This window comes from Hibiscus syriacus, unplaced genomic scaffold (assembly GCF_006381635.1).
Source record: "Hibiscus syriacus cultivar Baekdansim isolate YM2019G1 unplaced genomic scaffold, ASM638163v2 tig00116976_pilon, whole genome shotgun sequence".
Lineage (NCBI taxonomy): Eukaryota > Viridiplantae > Streptophyta > Magnoliopsida > Malvales > Malvaceae > Hibiscus > Hibiscus syriacus.
The window spans coordinates 632,716-654,615 of record NW_024063500.1 but is presented as its reverse complement, the minus strand read 5'-3'; the positions used below and the strand labels follow the sequence as shown (position 1 = coordinate 654,615).

Here is a 21,900-nt window from a genome sequence, read left to right as displayed (position 1 = left end):
GGGAAGTTCTTTTTCTTTCCTTTACATGGTTTTCTTTGCTCATTGAAGTGGAAGAACACATCAAATCCAATTGGACTGTCAATATCATGGGTTTTGGTGTACGAGTATGTTTGTGAAGTGCTTTTGAAAGTCGAATTGATCAACGACGGGGGCGTGCGGTGCTGTTGAAGGAAAGTTATTGTTTCAAAAAATTGAGTTGAAGAAAAACATATTAAAAAATGTGATAAATTGAAAATTTATCCCTAAACTTCCTTAAATTTATAAAAAGAAATTAATCCCTAAAATGAGATAAATTGAAAATTTATCCATGAACTTATTTAAATTAATATTTTATTTAAAGTTCAGGGGTTACAAAAACTAACCTTTTTTATTAACGTGTCATATCATCAATTTAGCGGTGTTCAACGTCTCAGTGACAAAAAATTAACGTTTTTAAATTTGGTGAGAAAAAGTGTAAAAAATAAAATGTAAGTGACCATTTCTGTAGTTTAACCTTAGAAAAATGATAGAGGTAGCAAAACGACAGAGTTGGGCAACAGATAATTGGCGTTGCGTTTCCTTCTCTCTTTTAAGTCTCAACGGCTAGTTTCAAGTTACCGTTTGAAGTTCTCTCCGAAGATTCAAAAATCCCGTAAACAACAACAACCCCACCTCCTTCAAAATTGTCATTCAAGAATCAAAGCTCTGGAAACTAAAATCATCGATTGAAATTCTGGACTCAACCCATTTTCTAGCTCTTACCAACAAGCCAAGAGGTCAAAAAAGATGTACAGTTACACCCCAACATACTACTCCACTCTCCATGATTCCATCACTTCTCTTTGCAAGCAAATCCTCCCTTTTTCATTCAAGAAAAAGAGGTTACCAGCTGCTGAACTCAGTCTTTCCAAGCTTCAATCTGATAATCTCAAATGGCAGCAGGATTCATTTCACCAGATATTGAACTTGATGGATCAGCATAAAGAAGGGATCCTGGGTGAAGCTGAGGTTACTGCTTTTAGAACTCATTTGCTTGAGACCCTTATTGCATCCCCACCTGAACTTGAACAGCCTGTTATATTGCGAGATAAATTGCTCTTCTTGCATGTATCATCTAAACCCCACTTTGTTTATCTTTCTATTTCTTAAGATTAGATGATAATTGTTCTTCGAATTTGGTTTCCTTTGTTGTGTAGGAATTGTTTTATGCAAAGTGTATATCAGAGGAAGAGTACCATTCTTCGAAAAGGCCTTCGTTGCAGCGGTTAGCGGTAAAAGGAGCTGAAATTGAGGCCAGGGATGTAGTCGTTGGGAATCTGAAAGATTTGAGAGAGAATCAGGAAGAAGAATGGTCTGTCATTGATTTGAAGGATGAAAACTGCAGCGGTAACAGAGACAATGTATTGCATTCCAATAATAAATCGAAGAACAACTCGAAAATGAATCAGATCAAAACAGCAGCATCGGTTTTTGGGTTTGGATCATCTCATAAGCAAAGTAAAAACAGATCAGAAAAGAGCATATTCGATTGTCCGGTTCAAAACCATCTGCCTTTATGGTGAGTTCTAAGGAAAACCCTTTCTGGGATAGTCATTTGAAGGGGAAGGAAAGTGAAACCAAATCTATTCTAATGCAGGAAGAAACATTCCCAATAGAATCCATGAAGGAAAATGGTAGTGGAACTGACAAGGCAAAGAGAAAACCATTTAAAACTCTGTTTCATAGAGAGCAAAGAGAGGGACATGATGGTGGAGGTGGTGATAATGGCCCTGGTTCAGAGGAGAAAGCATCAAAATCAGCAAAGAAACAATGGGGTTTCGATGGAATCAAGAAATGGAGGAGAAATGATTCAGAGGACGAGATTGCTCCTTTGCCTTTGAATGAGAGATCAGATAATGAAGCTTTCATGGGGTCATGCCAAGTTGTTGCATCTCCAATAGGAGAGGGGCCAGATACAAAACAGATTAAGAGGAAGCTGCTTTCAGATGGAGCTCCATCAGATTTCTTCATTGATAAGGTTCATCTCAATGTTACAAAAAAAGAAGAAGAAAAAAAGGTTCTATTAATTGTGTACTAGTCTTGGCTTATATCTGAGTTACACCTGCAGGTCTTAGGAGACAAAATAAAGAAGGAGCTATCACGAATTCAAGCAGAGCTCTCCACTACCAACCCGAATCTTAAATTTTCGTAAGCAATTTCTTTCCATCAAACCCTTCATTTGGAGTAATTTTGATAACTCTTATTTTTACAGATTTGCTTAAGTTTGTTGTAATTCCACTAGGAATGATCAAATTGAAGCAATTTCCACAACCCTTCCTGTGGACAATACTGGCCTCAAAAAGTTCTTCCCCAAGTAAGGATGCTAAAAAATCTCCATTTCCATATATGCTAGCCATTAACTTCTCTATTTCTCATTCTCTCTCTGTCTACTTTATTTTTTTTTTCATATTTCAAGATCATGGTGTGATAGATATGGAGAAGTTGTACTGGATGTGGTGAAGAAAGAATTCAAGGAGCATGTAGGAGAGATGGAGAGCATGAGAAATATTACCAGGCAGAAGCATAAAAAATACTCACTGCGATGGACAACTTTCGAAGATGATATTGAGAACTGCCACCCGAATCTCTTTGATAACAACACCAGTGGTGCTACTAAGGGCTTCAAAAATAATCCTGAATTAGCTTTCTTCCAAGATCACAACCCCTTTTGGAACCAAAGGCATGGCTCTTCTTTGCTGGATTAGGAGAACAACCAACCGAGGAACTGCTGCCATATATCATTTATTTGTATTATCATGTTTTGCTGTTAGACATTTGCAACCATTTCTGAAGTTTTAAGATGTACCAATGCGTTAACTGTTAAAGAAGAACTCTGTTCTTCTTAGTAAATATTCCTGATTTTTTGCTCAATTTGCGGATATATATTTTTATTGATTATGCTAATCAAGAGTATGATGCAATTATGCAAGGCCAAAAAAGATCCCATTTACTCAGTTTGCTACACTTAATAATTCCATTTATGTCATGAGGAGATAAGATGCTACAAAATGATATATTTGTAGAAGAATCCATAACTATCTTTACATATATACGAGCTTGTATGTACTGCCTTCAATGCCCAATAGCTGTTGACGAAATGAGGAAAGGGCACATTGTCACGTCAACAAACATAAGATTTTATATCAAGGGTTAAACTTATAAAATTCGAAGAGAAAATGATTGTCCCCTCTTCAATCCATCTCCGCCTCTTCATGACTGATAGTGCATCTTGTCCAATATATGGTAACATGCGGAGGACGTGAATCTTGTCTTAAAACAGTGTAGGGTTGCCCTTCCAATTTGGTCAGTGATTGTTGAGCCCAGTCAGCCTGCGATCTTGTCTATATAGGTTAATGAATGGATTTGTACTAATATCAAATCCCCTCATCATTTTGCAAATTTGGATTTACTCTTTGCTGCAATTTGCTGGCATCTTTGGTTATTGTATACTTTAAAAAAAAGGTCTAATAACATTTTCGGCTTGTTCTTATCTTTTCAATTTGCAGGTGGAATCGTAATTCTGAAGGCCCAATTCGATTATCTGACCCAAACTCACCCAATTACGAAAGCGGATCTATTAGATAGGTTAGGGTTTTGTCACAGCATAAGCAATTCTCTCTCATTTCTCCGCAGCAGCAGAAGAAGAAGCATTGCTCATCAACCATGGCCGAGCAGGTGCACACGCCGATCTGCTCTGTCCCCATTGTCTCTATTTTACATTCTTTACTTCTCAACCTTTTCTCTTTTGATTGCAGACCGAGAAGGCGTTCCTGAAGCAACCGAAAGTCTTTTTAAGGTAATCGTAGCACTAAACCATGAAAAATCTGCCACCTTCTTACTTTTCTCGGATTGGGTTTTTTGAGTTTAGGTGGGCTTTAATGATTTTGTTTCTTTTCTCAGCTCGAAGAAATCTGCGAAAGGGAAGAGACCAGGTAAGGGAGGGAACCTCTACTGGAAGAACATCGGTTTAGGCTTCAAGACTCCCCGTGAAGCCATTGAAGGTTTGTTTTTCTTCTGTATGTGTAAGCGTTGAGTGTTAATTGGTTTCTTGCATTTAGTATCGTAAGCTGAATAAATATTTCTTTAAGCTACCTGGAGATTTAGTATCATGTTTATCAATAATTGCTTTATTTATGTATATTATATGCACTTATCTATGTTCCAATGTTCTTTATAAGAAATAAGGGATGATTTACTTCACTTGAATAACACCTAGAGCTTGATGTTTGGAAGGAATATGTAGAACGTGCATCTCTATGCTTATAGAATTCAGTTAAATAATGTTTTGCATATTTGTTTTTCTAAAGGAACCTACATAGACAAGAAATGTCCATTCACCGGCACCGTTTTCCATCAGGGGCCGCATCTTAGCCGGTACTTGACATAGTGCCAAGATGATAAGGACTATCATTGTTCGACGGAATTACCTTCATTTCATCAAGAAATACCGAAGGCATGATCCTGCTTCATTTTGCTCTGCTTTTCCTTAAAGAGTTACCTTTTTCATTTTTGTAGAAACATTTGGTTTTCTATTTTCAGGTACGAGAAGAGACATTCGAACATACCTGCACATATTTCTCCATGCTTCCGTGTGAAGGAAGGAGATCACGTCATTATCGGGCAATGCAGGTTAAAACATAATGATATATAATCTCTCTTGTTTATGAATCTAATAATTTTCAGTTAGTTTTAGTTCTGTAATTTGTTTATTACTTTCATATTTCAGGCCATTGTCCAAGACCGTGAGGTTCAATGTTTTGAAAGTGATCCCCTGCTGGATCTTCTGGTGGAGAAAAGAAAGCTTTCACTGGAATGTAAGGTGTAAGTATTTTCCGTGGTCGTCTGAGGTTGTTGGAGAAGCCACTAAAATGCACATACTGCCACTAGAGTTGAAGAACCTTTTGATTGTTAGATGTTTTATGTTTTCTCCGTTCGGGTTTTGAAGATACTCTCAATCAGGGTTTCAAATCGCGGTCGCATTTTCGGTTATTTCGGATTTACCGTGATTGCGGGCGCTATTGCGGTCGTCGCGGACGCAATTACGGCCGTCGCGGGTAACTCGGACAGCGATGAAACCACTATATCGCGGACGAAATCACGGTCGCGGGCCGTTTTTTGAAACCCTGCTCCCAATTATATTATCATCTTTTCTTTCTTTATCTAAAGAAAAACTCTGATCATTTGCATCAAGTGCAGAAGTTTGGTTATAATGTTTGAAACGTTGATTGAACTTTCAGTATTCTCATGTACCCTGCAACAGTTCAATTCATTCACCACAGACCTCTGGAGGTACCGTCCAGTATATATCATGCTGGTTGAATAAAATTATTAAAACATTAACTCTTAATTTGTTCGCTCTCCAGTAACATGCAATCTTATCATATAATATTAAAACAATCATAAATAAATGTTAATAAAATAGATTAATTATTAAAATATTAAATAAAAATGTTTAATAAATTTATACGAAAAATAATTAGTTATTTAATTGAAAATATAGCAATGGATACATATCAACAAAACTTCTTATTTCAAGGGTAATTTCTTATCTCAAGAGTAATATAATCCAAAGGAGAGAATATTCAATATTTAAGATATTGATAAGAATGATTTTTTATCATCGACGAAAAAAGTATTATTGTTAGAAAAAAAAATCTAAACATCTCTATAAAAGATTATATATTTTATGTTAATTTATATAACCAAAAAATGAAAATTAGTTGCAGCACTTAATCGATTAAGTGGTACGTATTAAAAAATTATTTATTTTCTACTAATAAATATCCCATTAATAATAATTTTAGTTTATAAAAAAACTTTAGGTATATGATTAACATCAGAAATTTTGCATTTATGGATTCCTTGAATTAATATTAAATATTTAATTACTATTTTAAAATTTATTTTCACAGTTAAATACATGTATTCATTAAATTCAGTATTTGTATTAGATTCATTGATCATGTCCATCTTATAAAGAATATAGATACTTGAAGTACATAAGAAAAACACTAAAAAAAGCTATAGGAAAGAAACCTAACCATACCAACCCAGCACAGTGATTTTCAGCCACGCTTTGAATTGTTATTTCATCAATATTATAATAGCAACATATTCTCAAGAATTTCTTCTCTCCACTCCATTATTTCCCTGCGGATTCTTTACTTGTTTTTGTTATTTTCTTGGCTCTTGTTACTCTGGGTACGCTCAACAACTTGCTGAGAAGCTGAAATAAAGAAGAAAAAAAGGCATCAGACAGAAATTACCATCTCTTTTCCCTGCCTTTTCTTATCAACAATATCAACATCATGCATGTTGAAGATAAAGAGCAGGTCAGCCAAGAAAAGGGTTGCTTTTGATGTCATTTTGAGAAATTTGTTGGTTGGGATGTATATGTGTTGGTTTTCTAAGAAGTATGTAGCTTTGATGACAGTTTCTTATAATTCTGTTCTGCGTACTTATCTTTTTGGTTCTTTTTTTGCTTTGAGAATTTCGGTGCTATTATTGCCAACATGTTATGTGAAATAGCCAAATCCAGTTCTTTGTGGTATGAAACTTGGAGAATTACTCCCCAGAAACAAGCTAATAGAATGGGAGAAGCTAGGTGCATATAAATCTCACAAGGAAATACCATATTTTCAATATGGAAACCAAGTCTTCGTATGCCCTTTGAAAATCACTCATTGGTAACAATTTCAGTTTTTGAGGAATTATCCAGACAGGATCAAGTTCACTTGTAAATTATAGTTCTCTTTCCCTTGACCATGCTTCTTCAGATTGATAATCTCTTTATTTGTTTTTCTTTCAGCTAGAAAGTATTTCTGAGGATTCAGTTGCCACAGAAAAAAAATAACCCGTTGACAAATTTTATCCCCACACTTCGGTCAGGCGAGTGGTCCGACATTGGGGGTCGTCCCTATATGGAGGATACTCATATATGCATCGCAGACTTGGCCAAGAATTTTGGTTGTGATTTAGTGAATGAAGAAGCTATTTCCTTCTATGGTGTAGGTTCGTAAACCCCTCTTTTTCTTATATATTGGCATGTTGGACTTTCCAATATCTTTGCCTCTAATACTGTTTTATTTTAGAATATGGAGATAAATTGTTCTCATCTTCCTTCTAGGTGTAGAATCTTGATGTGGTGGGTCATCTTGCAGTAATTCAGATGAGTTACTTTCACGCAATCGACTTAATTGGAAAGATGAATGTGCTTTTGTCATCACTAAATCTATCTTGTCTTCCCCATCATTAAATTTTATTCTCTGGATGCTTATCAAATGCCGGATCTTTTTTCTTCTAACAAATGATTGAAACTTGAAAGTTACTGCAGGTTCTGTTCTGAACATTGACCGTCTTAAAAGTTGCATCTCAATGAACCCAGAAAAGAAATATTCCTAAATTATATAGCCTTCCTGAAGAGTGAACACAATTATAACACTTTTCTCAGCATATGAACTTAAACATGATTCGAGCCATCAAGAACTGGTGGTATTGTGTTCTTTTTGGGTTTTGTTCTTAGTTTAACTGTGGTATGCGCAAAACAAGGATGTAAAACAGAAGTGCTCCATGATAAATTTGCTGCAGGGTTGTTAAAAGGGAAAAAAGGAAAGAAAAATGAAAAAGAAGCTGATACAAGGCGGCATTTAACGATCTTGATGCAGACCTTTATCTATTTTCAATAAAAAATGACCTTTAACTGAATAGCTTTCTGTTAGATTAGAAACTAATTCTCGCAGCCAAAACGAATGCTATGGAATCACATTAAATAAAGCATAATAGACATAAGACACCAGGAAATACATAAGCACTCTAGTCATTGACGTAAAAGGAGCAGATTTTTTATGGACACGGAGGGAAGGATGCATCTCGTTTTGTCCGTAATCATTTGCTTAGAGTTATTGTTGAGGATGTTGATTTTCCCTTAGAACTTGAAAAAGTGGTCACCAGGTCATTCATGGACTGATGCTGCATTTGCAAAGTCATGCTCTCTTGAGTCGTCGCTGGCTTCTGGCACTACTGTTCTCACTGCGATGATATTTGGGAGGTAAGCACTTCGAAATTTTCTATGGAGAAGTGAACGAAGCCAAAAGGCTTTCTAGTGTTTATGTTGGAATAAAGTTTTATGGTTTTTTCTTTGAAAGGAATATCTTATCTTTGACAGGTCTTTACTTGTGGCAAATGCTGGGGATTCTAGGGCGGTACTGTCAGGGCGTGGAACAGCTATAGAGATGTCAAAGGATCATAGGCCCTGTTGCATGAAAGAGAGGAGAAGAATAGAGTCTCTGGGTGGATTCATTGATGATGGTTATCTGAATGGTCTACTAGGGGTCACACGTGCATTAGGCGATTGGCACCTTGAAGGTATGAAGTAAACAGGTGAGAGAATCGGCCCTCTAAGAGCCAAACCAGAACTCAAAATGATAACACTGACCAAGGAACATGAGTTTTTGATCATTGGTAGTGAGTAGTGACGGTATATGGGATGTTTTCACTAGCCAAAACGCCATAGATTTTACGAGGTGGCGGCTCCAGGACCACAACATTGTCAAGTTATGCTGCAAAGAGATAGTTGAAGAAGCGATCAAAAGAGGAGCAACTGACAATTTGACTGTTGTTGTGGTGAGTTTTCACTCGGAGTCACCTCAGCCTTCTGTCAGACGGGAGAAGTATATCTGCTGAGGGGCTTCAGAGTCCCAAAAGCCTCTTAGAAGGATAGACCTATGTTACATTTGTTTACATTCAACGCATGGTACACATGGTGAGACTACTGATTAATACTTTGCAGTTCTAGTAGGATCTTGCTGTGTATACATTCTCTTTCCTGGCCATTCTTATTGGCTTATAATGAAGTGTAGGATAATTTGAGTAACACAATTGATTGTAAACAAAAATAAGTCTGTTACTGTACAATTTTTAAAGAAAGATATATTCTTGCACACATTTTATCCTCTTGATTCTGCTGATATTGAGCTTTTGACAGTTTAATTGCCATCTTTTTCGCTATCCTCTTATTCTCAAGGTTACAGAAGCTGATAATATTACCTGTGAGCTAAAGATGGCTCCTGAAGGGATCTACCCGTAACTTGTAGGTGATATCTGGGATGCAAGACGCAAAAGATAGGACTTGGTAGTTACAGATACATACTACATACACACAAAATATAACTAGAAATGTAATTTATTTTTATGGAAGGATTATTGAGAGTACAAACTTCGATCTGGTATGGGTAAAATGAGCAAAGTTCATTCTGATACAAAAATTCTCTTGTATATGTGAACTGAAGATTGTGTGTATAAAAGAATGAAATACAATAGAGCTTGAGGTGTAAGGAAAATAAAACTTTTAACAGCAAATGCTGTATCCTAATGAGATGCTACTCTAAACAGTCCGAGCCTCCGAGGCCTATCAACTTTAAGTCACGCTACTCCGAAACCATTTCCCCTCATTTACCATACTTCCAATCTCAGTTTTTGCAATACGAATCAAGAATAAACTACCTAAGAACGTAGAAAAAATTAGCATAAAAAATACACTATTCCAACCCCTAGTAGATATATACCCAGCTAGAAGGGGCCCGAGAGCTGCCCCAACAGAGCCAGTGCCATCTATGATTGCGCTCACAGTAGCTAATGCACGGGAGTTTCCTTTAATCAAGTCTTGGGTGCCAAGATCAGCAGCAACAGCTGTTGTGATTAGTGAATAAGGACCATTCACTAGCAACCCCGAGAGAAACATCAATGCAATGTTGGTAACCATAGATACAGTTCCATAAATCCGGTACAAAATGAGTGTTGGAATTGATAGTCGTAAGAAAGTAACTGAGGTAACTCCACGAGCATCAATGATATCCGAAACAAAACCTGCTAGCACCCCACCAAAGACTCCTCCGATATCGAATATAGTAGAGAGGATCCCAGCAGTTTTATGGGACAAATGCACTCCAGCAACAGCTACGATTCAAACAAGAATTTGCAATAATGAATAAACATCCACCACTATAGCTAATCAAAGAGCAGTCTCCGTAGCATATGACTTTGTATATAACCATCTCTTATAGGCCTAACGAAGCCACTATTAATACTACTACTGATTTTACTAGTATATGAAATGACTTAAATTAGTACTGACAATTCATTGCCATGATCAGATTATTGAGAATGCATTTCTATTCAAATTCGCTGGATATCCTAAGAAAACTCAAGTTTACTCTGAAATAATATTGGCATCAAGTGATAATACCTGTGTGTCTTATGTAGAAGGGCAACCAATACAAAAATGTATAAGCCACCAACTTGGAGAAGAAGAGGCAGAAAGCAAATGGTGCTACACCAGGCAACTTCCATGCCTCTAAGAATCCAATGGCAGCCAAAGAATCGGAATCCTCCTTCTTAAGCAGCACTGCTTCCTCCGACTCCGCTTTTTCTAAATTCACCGCATTTCCTCCCTCCACATTCATCTCAATCTCCTTCGCACTGGCCACCAATTCGAACCCCAAATCATCAGGATTCGCCACTAAGAAACAAAAAACAATAACCCCAACTACAATAACCAGTACCCCAGGCACCAAAAAAGACCAACCCCAACCAAACTCCAACACCCCAGAAGCCACAACAGACCCAATAATGTGTGAACTCCAAACCCCCATAATTAACCCTCTCTTCTCTTTCCCAAACCAATTGCCAACAACAGCAACCACACAAGGCCAACCTATGGATTGAAAAAACCCACAAACAACTTGAACTCCAATGAAGTAGCTGAACAAATGAACATCAAACCAATAACCGAACCCGAAAATTATGGTTAAAAGGCCACTACCCATCATTCCAAACACAAGGAATAGCCTCAAATCAATCCTATCACCTACATGTCCTGCGAAATACATCCCTATGGCATATGATGTTAAAAATGCAAGATCAAGCTCACCGAGCCTATGGGTTCCTTCCGGGCCGTTGAAAGGTGTCCATCCAGTGTCGGTTGAGGTGGTATTTGATTGCACCGTGGGTCCTAAGACGCTTTTTACAATGCTAGGGGGTTTCCGGGAAGCGTGGAAAGAGGCGTAGGCTAAGAAAGTGAGAATTAAGATGAAGATTTGGTGGAAGAAAAGGGTTTTGGGTGGGGATTTAAGGGTTGGGAAAAGGATGAATCCAAGAGGTAGGCTTGGAGTTTTGGATTGCATTGAAAAAGATTGTGATCTTCGATATCTGAAACTCTATGAAAAATATAATCTTTCATGTGAATTAAAGCAAAGATGAATCTGTGATCTGGGAATGAATAATGATAACCATTAGATGATGATAGTACTGAACGTAAATCTAATATTATTATTTGCTAAAAAAAGGTCTGAAAAACTGGGATTTTAGGACAATACATTAGATAATGGACTGTTTGAGCAATCTGGAACAGGCAACAGCCAAGGCTTAACGTAAAATGTCACTTTCAGGCTCAGATTTCATTTACCGATATTGCCCATTCAATTGAATTCTTGGCCGACTTTTTAAAATCATTCAACTTTTTATATATTTAATTAATCAAATTATTTTTATTATTCATTTTTATCAATTTCTAATATTTTTATCGATCAACAACGTAAAATACTTAAATCCTCGCATAATTTAAATATTTTTTTTCAATTGGTAATCTGTTTTTACCTTTAAAATTATACAAGTTCATCCCTAACATAAATTCTTGTATCCCATCCCTACATATATATGAGATGGATAGAGAGAAGGAAGGCAAAAGTCGGTGATGACGAAGTGAAGCTTGATGATAAACATTAGACAATGTAATTTCCAGCTCAATGCCATATAAAACCATATTTGTTCCATGTTACAAGTCAAAACCCCCCAAACAAAACTGTGCCTACGTTTCCTCCTATAACATCGATTATGGAATGTCACCTCTTGTTTTGCAATAAATGGAAAAGACCGTGATTTTATCACATTTAACATACATGTCACGCCGATGTTCATACCGAGAATGCGCTCGAACCAGCAATCACAAATTTCATAACCATGGAAAGCTTCGGTAAATCCTCCACATCTATTGATAATATGTTTACTCCATCTGCAATAAGAAAGCCATATCTTGATAATATGATAAAAAAATTCATACAAATTTGCTAAAATTCAAACAAAAAACTTGCTGTTGACAAGGGACAAACCGAGGGCGGGGAATGTGATAAAAGGAAAAAGATGATAGATTAGATAACAGGAGTATATAAAACCAGTACCTTATGCCGTTTTGCTGGGTTCGGTTCACAGTCACTTGGTCTACGTGAATTCCCAGTACCAGAGTTGTCAACCTGCAAAATACAGCAGTATTTAGCATATCTTTATTGTCGACATTTTAACATTAATTCTTATCCCAATTGCTCTACTTCCATGAGCTCTTCATCCTCATTTGATCATGGAAAGAATTAGCAAGACCTCAATCAAACAGGCAATCCATGGTTTAGACCCGACACATATCAACCCCTAAGAAAATAACTAAGGACAAAAAGGATGCTTTACCGAGGTGGAAGTAATTGCATCTTCGGTAGTACTTTGTTGTAAACCTGCATGCTGAGATATGTATGGCATTATCTGATGAAGCAAATTAGATAGAAACACCCCTTGTTCAGTAGTATTTGGCTCAGATGATGGAGCACCACTGAATGTTTCTGCTTGCCCTCGGACAGAATCTGTAGTTGTTCCTTGTGAACTGGTTTCCTCTACCTGAATTACACCACCAGGGTAATTTGCCCTTAGGAACTGAAGAATACTACTACAAATTTCTCTCTCGGAGTCATGGTTGTTTTGAGTCCTGCCAGCTTCTAGAATGCTGATATTGACACTGCGTGTATTGGGTCGCTCCTGTTGTCTTGAACTAGCATTTGGTAATGAACCTGCAGCACAAAGCAATTCGATGATCAATTCCAGGAATGGCTGCGGACATCACTGAGGAAACAACAGCACTACAAAAAAAGGAAGCCCATTTTCCACATGGGAATGGCTGCAGGCTCCATGTAAAGTAGGAGTGGCGTTGAACAGCATTTTCCAACAGCATCAATACCAATGAAACTTTTTCTACGTTTAGCCACACAAAAAAAAAGGTTCATAATGGCAAGCTTTTATCAGAACAAGAACATCCAACGCCACTAGTATGGTAAAGTATTGGAGTTATCATATTACCATCTCTTGCAGACTCTTCTGAACTTTGATGTTGCACTGCAGATTCAGGAATGGGAAGCTGCTCAGGTTGAGCACCAGGAGTTGGGTTCTCACCAGAAGATTCTGAAGATAGACCACCCAATGGAGCAGGTACAGCAGCAACCATGGTCCTAATAGGAACTACTTGCGATCCTGATTCTCCAGCAAAAGCTTGTGTATCTGAGACCCTTGAAGTTGTGTGATTGCTACGATTCTCAATGTCAGAACCCACTAATTGGTTACTTTGACCTGATTGGTTTGGAGGATGTTCCTCTCGAGCGATATTGGGTGTTGCCAGTGACACCTTATGGTAAACCATCAGACTCCGGACCAATACATGATACATATTGAAATACAGAAAATAGGCAGGTATTCCATACCTCTTCGTATTTGTATATCAATACGCCTAGGAAGAAAACCTGTCCCAAGTCCATTAACCGAACCAGATCCAGGCTGTACAGTTCCCTCGGGGATGGAGCCAAAGCTAGCTTCTGGTTGAAAAGGAGGAGCCTAAACATAGATAAATCAGCAAAAACTAAAAGTCATTGAAATCAAATAAGAGGATTTGGTTAAGCTGTTAGAACATTACCCGAACCATGAGAGGGATAGGACCAGAAGGTGATAAGAAAACTGCAGGTCTAGCATTAACAACAGCTTCAGACTGCCAACAAAGAACAAAACAAAACAAACCATTATAGCTACACAGAGCAGAAATCATGCGAAAAGGAGTTAAAAAGTTGTGGATGTAGAATGATAGATCTTACCGGTGATTGACCTAAGCGTAGATTCATGGTTGTACGACCAAGCTCAAGTAGAAGTGAGCCTAGGCAGGGTTTTAAAAAACGGTATGCGACCGCGATATAGCGGTTTCGCCGTCATCCGAGTTACCCGCGACGGCCACAATCACGGAAATACGACCGCGACCGTGATTTGAAACCCTGACCTAAGTTATTCAGTAGAGCTACAATTCGCAATGCATTGGACTGTGCAAGCAGCCGTGCTGAGGGGTCCATCACATTTCCTTGATCATCCAGTTGCCTTGCAAGTTGCTGTCCGTTGGCATAATAAAACAAAATATTGAGAACTCAAAAAAATAAAATAAATCAACAAGGCCATGACAACCCCCCTCCTTTCCGCCAGCAGAGTTTTTTTTTTATAAGAATTTCAGGTCTCGTTAAAAATCTCCTTGAATAAAGGTGCTTGTTGGTAAGCTCCTTAATCAGCGGAAGGAGGAAAAGAGTGTCTTAGGATTTTATTGAACATAACAATAATATACATAAGGTACATCCCCATAAGTACACTAAACACAAGTAGGTAAACACAAGGCAACCTTGTGACCCATATACATCAACATTTAATCAACCAATTCCTTCTTTAGCTAAGGCATCAACTTCTAAATTGGTTGTCCTGTTTACCCATCTAACCACACCTTCGAACACATTAAGCCAGTGAACAATGTCTCTAACCAAATAAGCATAAACATCAGGACAGAATTCAACCCCCTTAACCCAATCCACTGCCATCTTGCTGTCACTTTCAATAATCAACCGGTGTTGTATCCTATCTTGAAAAGCAGCATAGAATAGTAGCCTCTTTTGAATAGCTTTTAACTCCATAAATGTTAGAGGCCCCAGACCAGCAGGCTCCTTGAAAGACCCTAATGTAGATTCAGAGGAATCTTTTAAAACTCCTCCTAAACCGCTCTTCTTCCAATCCTTAGTCGTAGTTGCATCAACATTAATTTTCACAAAACCCATAGGAGGAGGAGGCCTAGGAATAGTAGATACAATCATATTAGAATGGATGGAACAAGCGTCCCCTAACGAGGGGTCTGAAATAAGAGAGTCTTTAAAAATATACACCCCTTTATTCTTCGCTAGGAACCATGAAGCAAGCCTAAACCTTGCTAAGAAGAAGAATTCAACCTCATCCAACTTCCCTCCTTCAAATACAATTGAGTTCCTCAATTTTCAAGTAGTCCAAATAACGACCCAATTAAAAAAGGGAAGTTATTACGTAAACAGGTAGCTATTAGAAAGAAACTAAAAAGGTAGTTTAGGACGCACTTGTAGACTTTCTCCAGCTTGTTCAGTGAGCAGTTGTCTGGTAGAGAGTAACACTTCAGCCAAAGATGCAGGTGTTGGAAGACTTTCATGTACAGTTTCTGAATTTGATGCAGAATTAGAATCCCTACATCCAGTCCTACTCATTGAAGATGTCTGAGAATCATTTACCCAAGCTCTACCTGCTAGTCAGATGAGTTGCAAATCATCAATGAACCGACATGCTTTCCAGCAACAGACAGAGCTAGTATAACCACATTTTTATCAAAGGAAAACTAACCAAGGGCATCAAATTCATTCCGTATCTGACTAAGATATTGTGACATAGTAGCCAAAGAATCAGGAATTACCTACAAACACAAAGAAAAGTAAGGATATAAAAACTTAAAACCTAGACGAAGGACGTATTCCACAAGATTTATTTTTGTGAACAAATCCACTTGGCGCATACAATGAGGCAGACAGATTAGCAAGAAAGTAAGAATTGCAAACTCACAGGAGGTTGCAGTGTAGTGGCCCTGAGGAAACTGCTGCAGGAAGTCCAAAAGCACTATTGGCTCCATTAGATTGACTTGTAATGCTGGCTTGTTCAGTTTGAACCTGGGATGAATCTGGCATGCTACTACCACCAGATGTTCTTTCTAGTCTTTGTGAACCTTGATCCTTTGGTCATCGATTCCGAAGAAAGGCACAGATAGAGAAGAATACAGATATTAAAGCACATAAAAACCTTCAAATTTTAAAACAAACAAAATCCAAACTTTTCAGATCGACCTCTGAAAATTAGGAATTTTGAATGTTTGACTAATGGATTTTAAGTTATTTGTTGTGTGCCAAAGCACAGAAAGGTTACAAAAGTACTTTCATTATATATAAGAGAAGCATTAAACAAAGAAACATTCAACAATCAAAATAACTGTCATTACTTGATGATAGTTGAAAAATTAAGGCTCACCCTGGCATCTCTCCCAGTACTGCCACTTGCCATATTTGAAAATACCAAAGAGCCAAGAACGGCAGAAACAATCTGCTCAGAAGGAAAGAAGCAAATTAAAAATTAAGAAATCATCGTAGAAACCCTGTAGAAATATTTCTCCATTTTACATCAAATTACAAAAATACCCGACTGATTTCAGGAAGAACTCCATCTCCTTGATCAGGCACATTAAAAGTTTCTATGACAATTGGAACATGATTACAAACACATAGATTCTTAACCAGTTTATCCCCCCTTTCAGAAACATTAGCAATGCATATTAAAACAATATTACAAAAGCAAATTATCAGACACATAGATTACAAACAGATCACAGGTTTGTACAGGAGAAAGTGTGGCAGACATAAAAGAAAGAATGCTCATGCAAGAAGTGTTCCTTGATAACTCAAATAATGAGAATGATGTCGGTCATCATCTGATGACATTTGACATCAGCTCCCACATGTTAATATCTGAACAGAGTGACCGTTAAAAGTACATTCTTTATTGACAAACAAACATCCTCAATCCCTCAAAGAGATAAACAAGAGATGGGTTAGTCTTATCTCAACAAACCCCATTGCTTCTGACAGAACTATAGGAAGTTGTCTCTACGACTATCTCTTCCACGGAGGCAAAAGTGTTGACAAAGATTCTCTTTTAACATTATCTCATTTTCTTATTTTATCTCTCACTATGGAAATAAGTATCAGTGGTCTTAAAGAAACAAGACAGTGTGGAGGTGCCTTACAGATGTTGTTTTAACATTCGTAAAGCACATGTCAAAGGATTTTTGCATGAGGTTTATGTGGTGGCCATTAGAATTAAGCATTCATTAGATATAGGAAAAGTTTATGGGCGTAGGCATGGAATGAGGCATACCTAATAATAATAAAGAAGAAGAAGAAATAACTGTTCACTAACCAATACTTCGAATCAAACATGCATGTGGCAAACAGTCAACAAAAACTAGATTTTGTAAGGTATTGAATAGCGAGTTGAGCACTTCACACGTCAAGAATTAATTAGGATCAATACCAGTAATCCATCAAATTTGAAGCTACTAGCAAATGACAAAAAGACTTGCTTTAAATAATCTGAAGCATATATCCCACACTTTTTTTAATTTCCTTTTGTTTTCCCCTTAAAGACATGACCCTTTGCAATGTTTTTACCATTTAAAAAAAGGATGATAGTGAATCTTAAAGTGCAGAAAAACCTGAATGATTAGGTGAGCTATCGGATGATGGTGGAACCGGTTGCCTGACCACGAGGTGCAAGGTGTGACCCTCCTCGACATCTACCTCAAGTTAAGGAACTCAGCTCAAATTCTAAATATGAGCAGATGAAGATGGTAGAAAAATCCATAATTCAATCCAAGTTACTAATCAGAAACCAATAAAAACGCAGGCATAAATAAGTCATCCAAACAAAACTGGTTAATATTTAGCTACATTGAAGACATTAAATACTCTGGTTGGAGAAAATATCCGCCATCTGATGATCCATTCCCCCCTTGCCTATAATTGGAAAGGTATTAAATTGTATAGATTAGTTTCAGTTGTTCTTCCACGCCTTATTTGAGTAAGGCTGGAGGGTACTGGTATTTGGCAGTATTGTTTGGGTCCTAATGAGAGTGGACCTAAAACCCGAAAAAAATAGCAGGCAATAAATAGGAAGGATCAACTTCTTACCTAAGAAAGTCAATCAAATCTGATATCCACTTTACAAATCAATATGGACATTAAAAAGAAAACGGATACGGTATGCAGACAGGAGTTGATCATCTTTTAGAACTCTTCCACGACAAATAAGCCTTTGTTGCTCAGATAACACACCAGTTACAGAAGCAATCTGTTCTTTTAATGCAGGAACTGGCAACTGTAATATATTCAGAGACAATAAATAATAGAGAAGCACAACTGTTAAACAATTTCTGATATATAATTTAGAAAAAATACATTAGTAAAAGTGGCAAGCCAATCAAAAGGAAACTAAAAGATATAAGACTAGGAAACTTTAACTACCCACATAAAATATTAGATTCCATGAAGTTGCAGTAACCATAGGAAGCTATCATATCAACATTGTTTCAAACAACTACTAGCAAAATTCGACAACATTTTTACATTAACAATTCAAATTCTTCAAGAAATGAAGAAAATATTAAAGTCCAAGATTTGTCAAAAGAAAGGTTAACATACAAACTTCTAGTTAAATATGCATTAACACATTTTAATTGCTGAACTGAGCCACATCTCAAAACAGCACAATATCAGAACTTGGTTTGATCATGGCAAAACAACCCGAGTATAATTTTACCTGTTTATCCACTCTCAAAGTATAAGTCTGAGAGTCCAATGTTTTAATTTTTATTTCTATTGTGGCCTCAGAATCTTCCATTCCAATATCTCTTGGAACTTTATCAGAACCGAAGCTTCCCATTTCTTCAACCACACAGAAACCTGTAATCAAAGGAAAACATTGAATGTTTAGAGGTGACAAAATAAATGTTCTATTTTTAAAGGAACAACAAAATAAGTTTCATAAATACTAAGCAAGCATTCGGTGGAGGTAACAGAAACAAAATAGCACGTTAAAAGTCCATCCCGCTACCAAATTTTTGCATCCTTCTCTTCATAAATAATAAGCATACAACACCTACTTAAGAAACTAAGAGGTAAAGAAAGGGTAGGGGAATGGTACCCTCCCCTTATTTGAGAAACGTTTTAATCAACATGAAGTATTCTTCATTTGAAGTATAATTAAGAAGATGTCAGCTATTATTTTCTTTCCTTTTCCTCTTCTTTTTCTAAGCAAAGAGAACAAGAGGGGCCTTCTCTTCTTGTTCCTCTTATCTTACTCTGCTATATCTCCTTCCCTTCCCCTCGTACTTCCTAATCTAAGGCTATAACAAGTTCTTACACATGCAAGAGTAGAATCATTACAAAAATTTTATGAAATTTAACATAGAATCCTATCTCAAACCTATCTGCCGAAGTGTCTAAAAAATAGATTTTCATAATTGTATGATCCATCTGGCTCTCATTACAATATATTGCCAACCAGAACTTATAAAGTGAGCCAATTGCATAAACCGAGAATAATAAAATCTCTAAATCCCAGAATAGAGGATAAATTAATTACGTAAGAGCGAATTGGAAATGTTCCATAAAAACAGTTTTACTCAGATCACACCAAAATTAACTTTAATCATGAGAACAATAATTTGCCAATTCCTCCAATGGATGGAAATACTCGATATGCAACCGCAGTGGGACCCAGAGTAATACAACTTACATTTGGCACTAACGATATTTTACTCATAGGATCTTCAAATTCAAACCTCCTAGAACCTACCAAATGCCATTGCATGTAAAATAAATAAACACGGTGGTGAATCTAATTTATCTTTAAAAAGGGTGGCTTCCTCTTAAAAAATATTTTTTTTCTTCTTGTAAGTTAGCTATCTTTCATTCTCAACAGATACTCCAAAGTTGATGATGAGGGGTCATAAATAAAAAACAATTATGTCAAATTTCAAACAAAAGTATTTGACAATTGTAGCTTAAAATTCGGAGTGATAACAAGTACTGGTCAACCATTGTCTCTGGTTTTGTAACTTGGTAGAGGGGAAAAAGGAAAACAATGCAACGTAAATAGGTTCGATAACAAACACCGAAAATATTATGATTGATTGCCATAAATCACATTTTCATCAACCAAAAAAAAATCCTTTAGGTCACATATGCAGGAATGCAAACTAAATTCCATTCTCCAAATATTCTGAAGACCAACATTGATACCAAACATCAACCTATGACTGCTAAAAACATGAGATTCTGACGGCCAAATGATTACAAAATGAATTGAAGAAATACGAAAACTCTATGGAGTAAGTAAAACAAGCGTGGCGTCACCATATAGTTTGATCCTAGAGAAAGCCTTCCTAAAAGCAACAAGATTTGAAGTCTGGTTTCTAAGTGCTTACATTCTTCAATACCCACCAAAGGTTTTAGCTTTAGGGGACCAAAAAGCATATCACAGAAATATTATTGAAATCTTGAATTTTAGCAACAAAGTTTGCCCCACCAAAGAGCCAGTTCCAAATTTTATTTTTAGAATTACATGAAAGAAACCAAAAATAGAAGAAAAAAAATAAACATTGGCATATTAACCATATCCCTATTTGATCATTCCATAAGCAAGCTAAGAGTTTTATAAAATTCTAAAAAGGAACAATGAAAACAAAAGGCACTACCTTTTTCGAGTATAGCACTCCAAAAGAGATTAAACAAAAAGCTTTACCAGATTAGAGACCCAAAAACAAAATCCAAATCAAAGAATGAGTTAAAGAAATTTCATCAAACATAGACCGTATAATATAGCATGAAGTTAGCATAGGTGAGAATATATACCTTCTTGAAGGTTGATGAAGGGGAGAGAGCGAGAGAAAGAGGTCTCAACTCTCAAGCGAAAGAGAAGAAGAAACCGATAGAGAGAGATATACAGACAAGCCAAATTGATTAGAGAGGTACCCCTCTCTCGTCTCCCTCCCTCACACTCTCCCCTTGTTTTCACTGTTACTTTTGTGTGTTCTTAAGCAGCTGCTTGTCACGGACTTAATCGCTCAATAAGCCTCGTGCGACCTTAGCTCCTTTTCGCCCCTCGCGATAGCTAAGTCAGCCTCACTCGAACTCGTGCTAGAGAAAGGATTGGCAAGGAAACAAAGAAGAAAGAAAAGAACTTAGAGAGAAAGCTTGTTGAATGCTTGAATGCTTACAACTCTTGGATGATTTACAAATGAGGATTCTACACCTATTTATAGCATCCCACCTCCTCAATGGACGGTGAAGATTGATTTGATCCTACGGTAGGGAGAGATTCTCTAGAATTCTCCATTATTTCCTACCTAACATGGAAGACTCTAGAATGCTTCTAGAATATGTACAAGTCTTGAGTGTTCTAGAATAATCTACACTTTTCTATCAACCTCCAAGACCAAATGTGGCCCAACATAGCCAAAATAGCCCAAAGTGTGGGGAAAAGGCCCAATTTCGTGACATTCTCCCCCACCTATTATAGCGTCGTCCTCGTCGCCTCGTACGCCTTGAGATGTTCTTCGAACTGCCACAAGTCTTCAGCTAGTTCCCATGTTGCCTCGGACTCTGGTAGTCCTTTCCACTTGATTAAATACTCGGTACGCGGTGGGACTCCTCTCTTGCGGATCGTCCTGCTTGTGAGCATCATTTCTACCTCTTTGTCATAAGACTTGGTTACTACGGGAGGTGCTCGATGCGAATACCCTCGGCTTGAGTCTTCCTTGTCGGCATGATATGGCTTGAGCATACTTACATGGAAGACCGGATGAATCTTAAGTGTACTTGGCAAGTCTAAGCGATAAGACACTTTTCCCACCTTGGCAAGTACTTGGAATGGTCCCTCGTATCTCTGTATTAGTCCTTTGTGAATGCTTCGGAGGGCTTTGAATTATTGTGGCAAAAGCTTCACAAAGACTAGGTCTCCAACGGAGAACTCTCGATGTCGCCTCTTCTCGTCAGCCCATTTCTTCATCTTCTTTCGTGCTTTCTCCAGACATGCGCGGGCGATGTCGGCGTTCTCCTCCCATGACTTAGCCATCTTGGCGGCCCC

The 21,900-nt window shown here is 37.3% G+C and overlaps 2 protein-coding genes and 3 pseudogenes across 2 annotated transcripts; 3 read left to right on the top strand and 2 right to left on the bottom strand.

Moving 5' to 3' along the window:
- The first annotated feature begins 1,497 nt into the window (after window positions 1-1,497).
- On the top strand, window positions 1,498-4,261 carry LOC120192714. The gene is made up of 5 exons (XM_039195445.1): window positions 1,498-1,996; window positions 2,087-2,166; window positions 2,261-2,332; window positions 2,435-2,863; window positions 4,252-4,261. Exons 1-4 carry the CDS (start codon window positions 1,535-1,537, stop codon window positions 2,721-2,723), a joined length of 903 nt encoding a protein of 300 aa, XP_039051376.1. The 5' UTR covers window positions 1,498-1,534; the 3' UTR covers window positions 2,724-2,863; window positions 4,252-4,261.
- On the top strand, window positions 3,549-4,874 carry LOC120192716 (annotated as a pseudogene).
- Window positions 4,875-6,326: 1,452 nt separating this feature from the next.
- Window positions 6,327-8,995, top strand: LOC120192688 (annotated as a pseudogene).
- A 259-nt stretch (window positions 8,996-9,254) lies between these two features.
- On the bottom strand, window positions 9,255-11,313 carry LOC120192713 (putative glycerol-3-phosphate transporter 5). Its single transcript, XM_039195444.1, has 2 exons — window positions 10,262-11,313; window positions 9,255-9,972 (listed from the first exon to the last, which is right to left on the bottom strand). The coding sequence occupies exons 1-2, from the start codon at window positions 11,196-11,198 to the stop codon at window positions 9,434-9,436; spliced, it is 1,476 nt and encodes a 491-aa protein (XP_039051375.1). The 5' UTR covers window positions 11,199-11,313; the 3' UTR covers window positions 9,255-9,433.
- Window positions 11,314-11,853: 540 nt separating this feature from the next.
- Window positions 11,854-20,853, bottom strand: LOC120192687 (annotated as a pseudogene).
- Window positions 20,854-21,900: the final 1,047 nt, after the last annotated feature.

Bases quoted from the DNA above. Each gene is read 5' to 3' on its own strand.
- LOC120192713 (XM_039195444.1), bottom strand. From the start codon at position 11,198: ATGCAATCCAAAACTCCAAGCCTACCTCTTGGATTCATCCTTTTCCCA. The intron at 9,973-10,261 runs GTATTATCACTT...TTTGAATCGTAG, and splicing joins CTTCTACATAAGACACACAG to CTGTTGCTGGAGTGCATTTG.
- LOC120192714 (XM_039195445.1), top strand. From the start codon at position 1,535: ATGGTGAGTTCTAAGGAAAACCCTTTCTGGGATAGTCATTTGAAGGGG. The intron at 2,167-2,260 runs GTAAGCAATTTC...TAATTCCACTAG, and splicing joins AACCCGAATCTTAAATTTTC to GAATGATCAAATTGAAGCAA. The intron at 2,333-2,434 runs GTAAGGATGCTA...TCATATTTCAAG, and splicing joins CTCAAAAAGTTCTTCCCCAA to ATCATGGTGTGATAGATATG.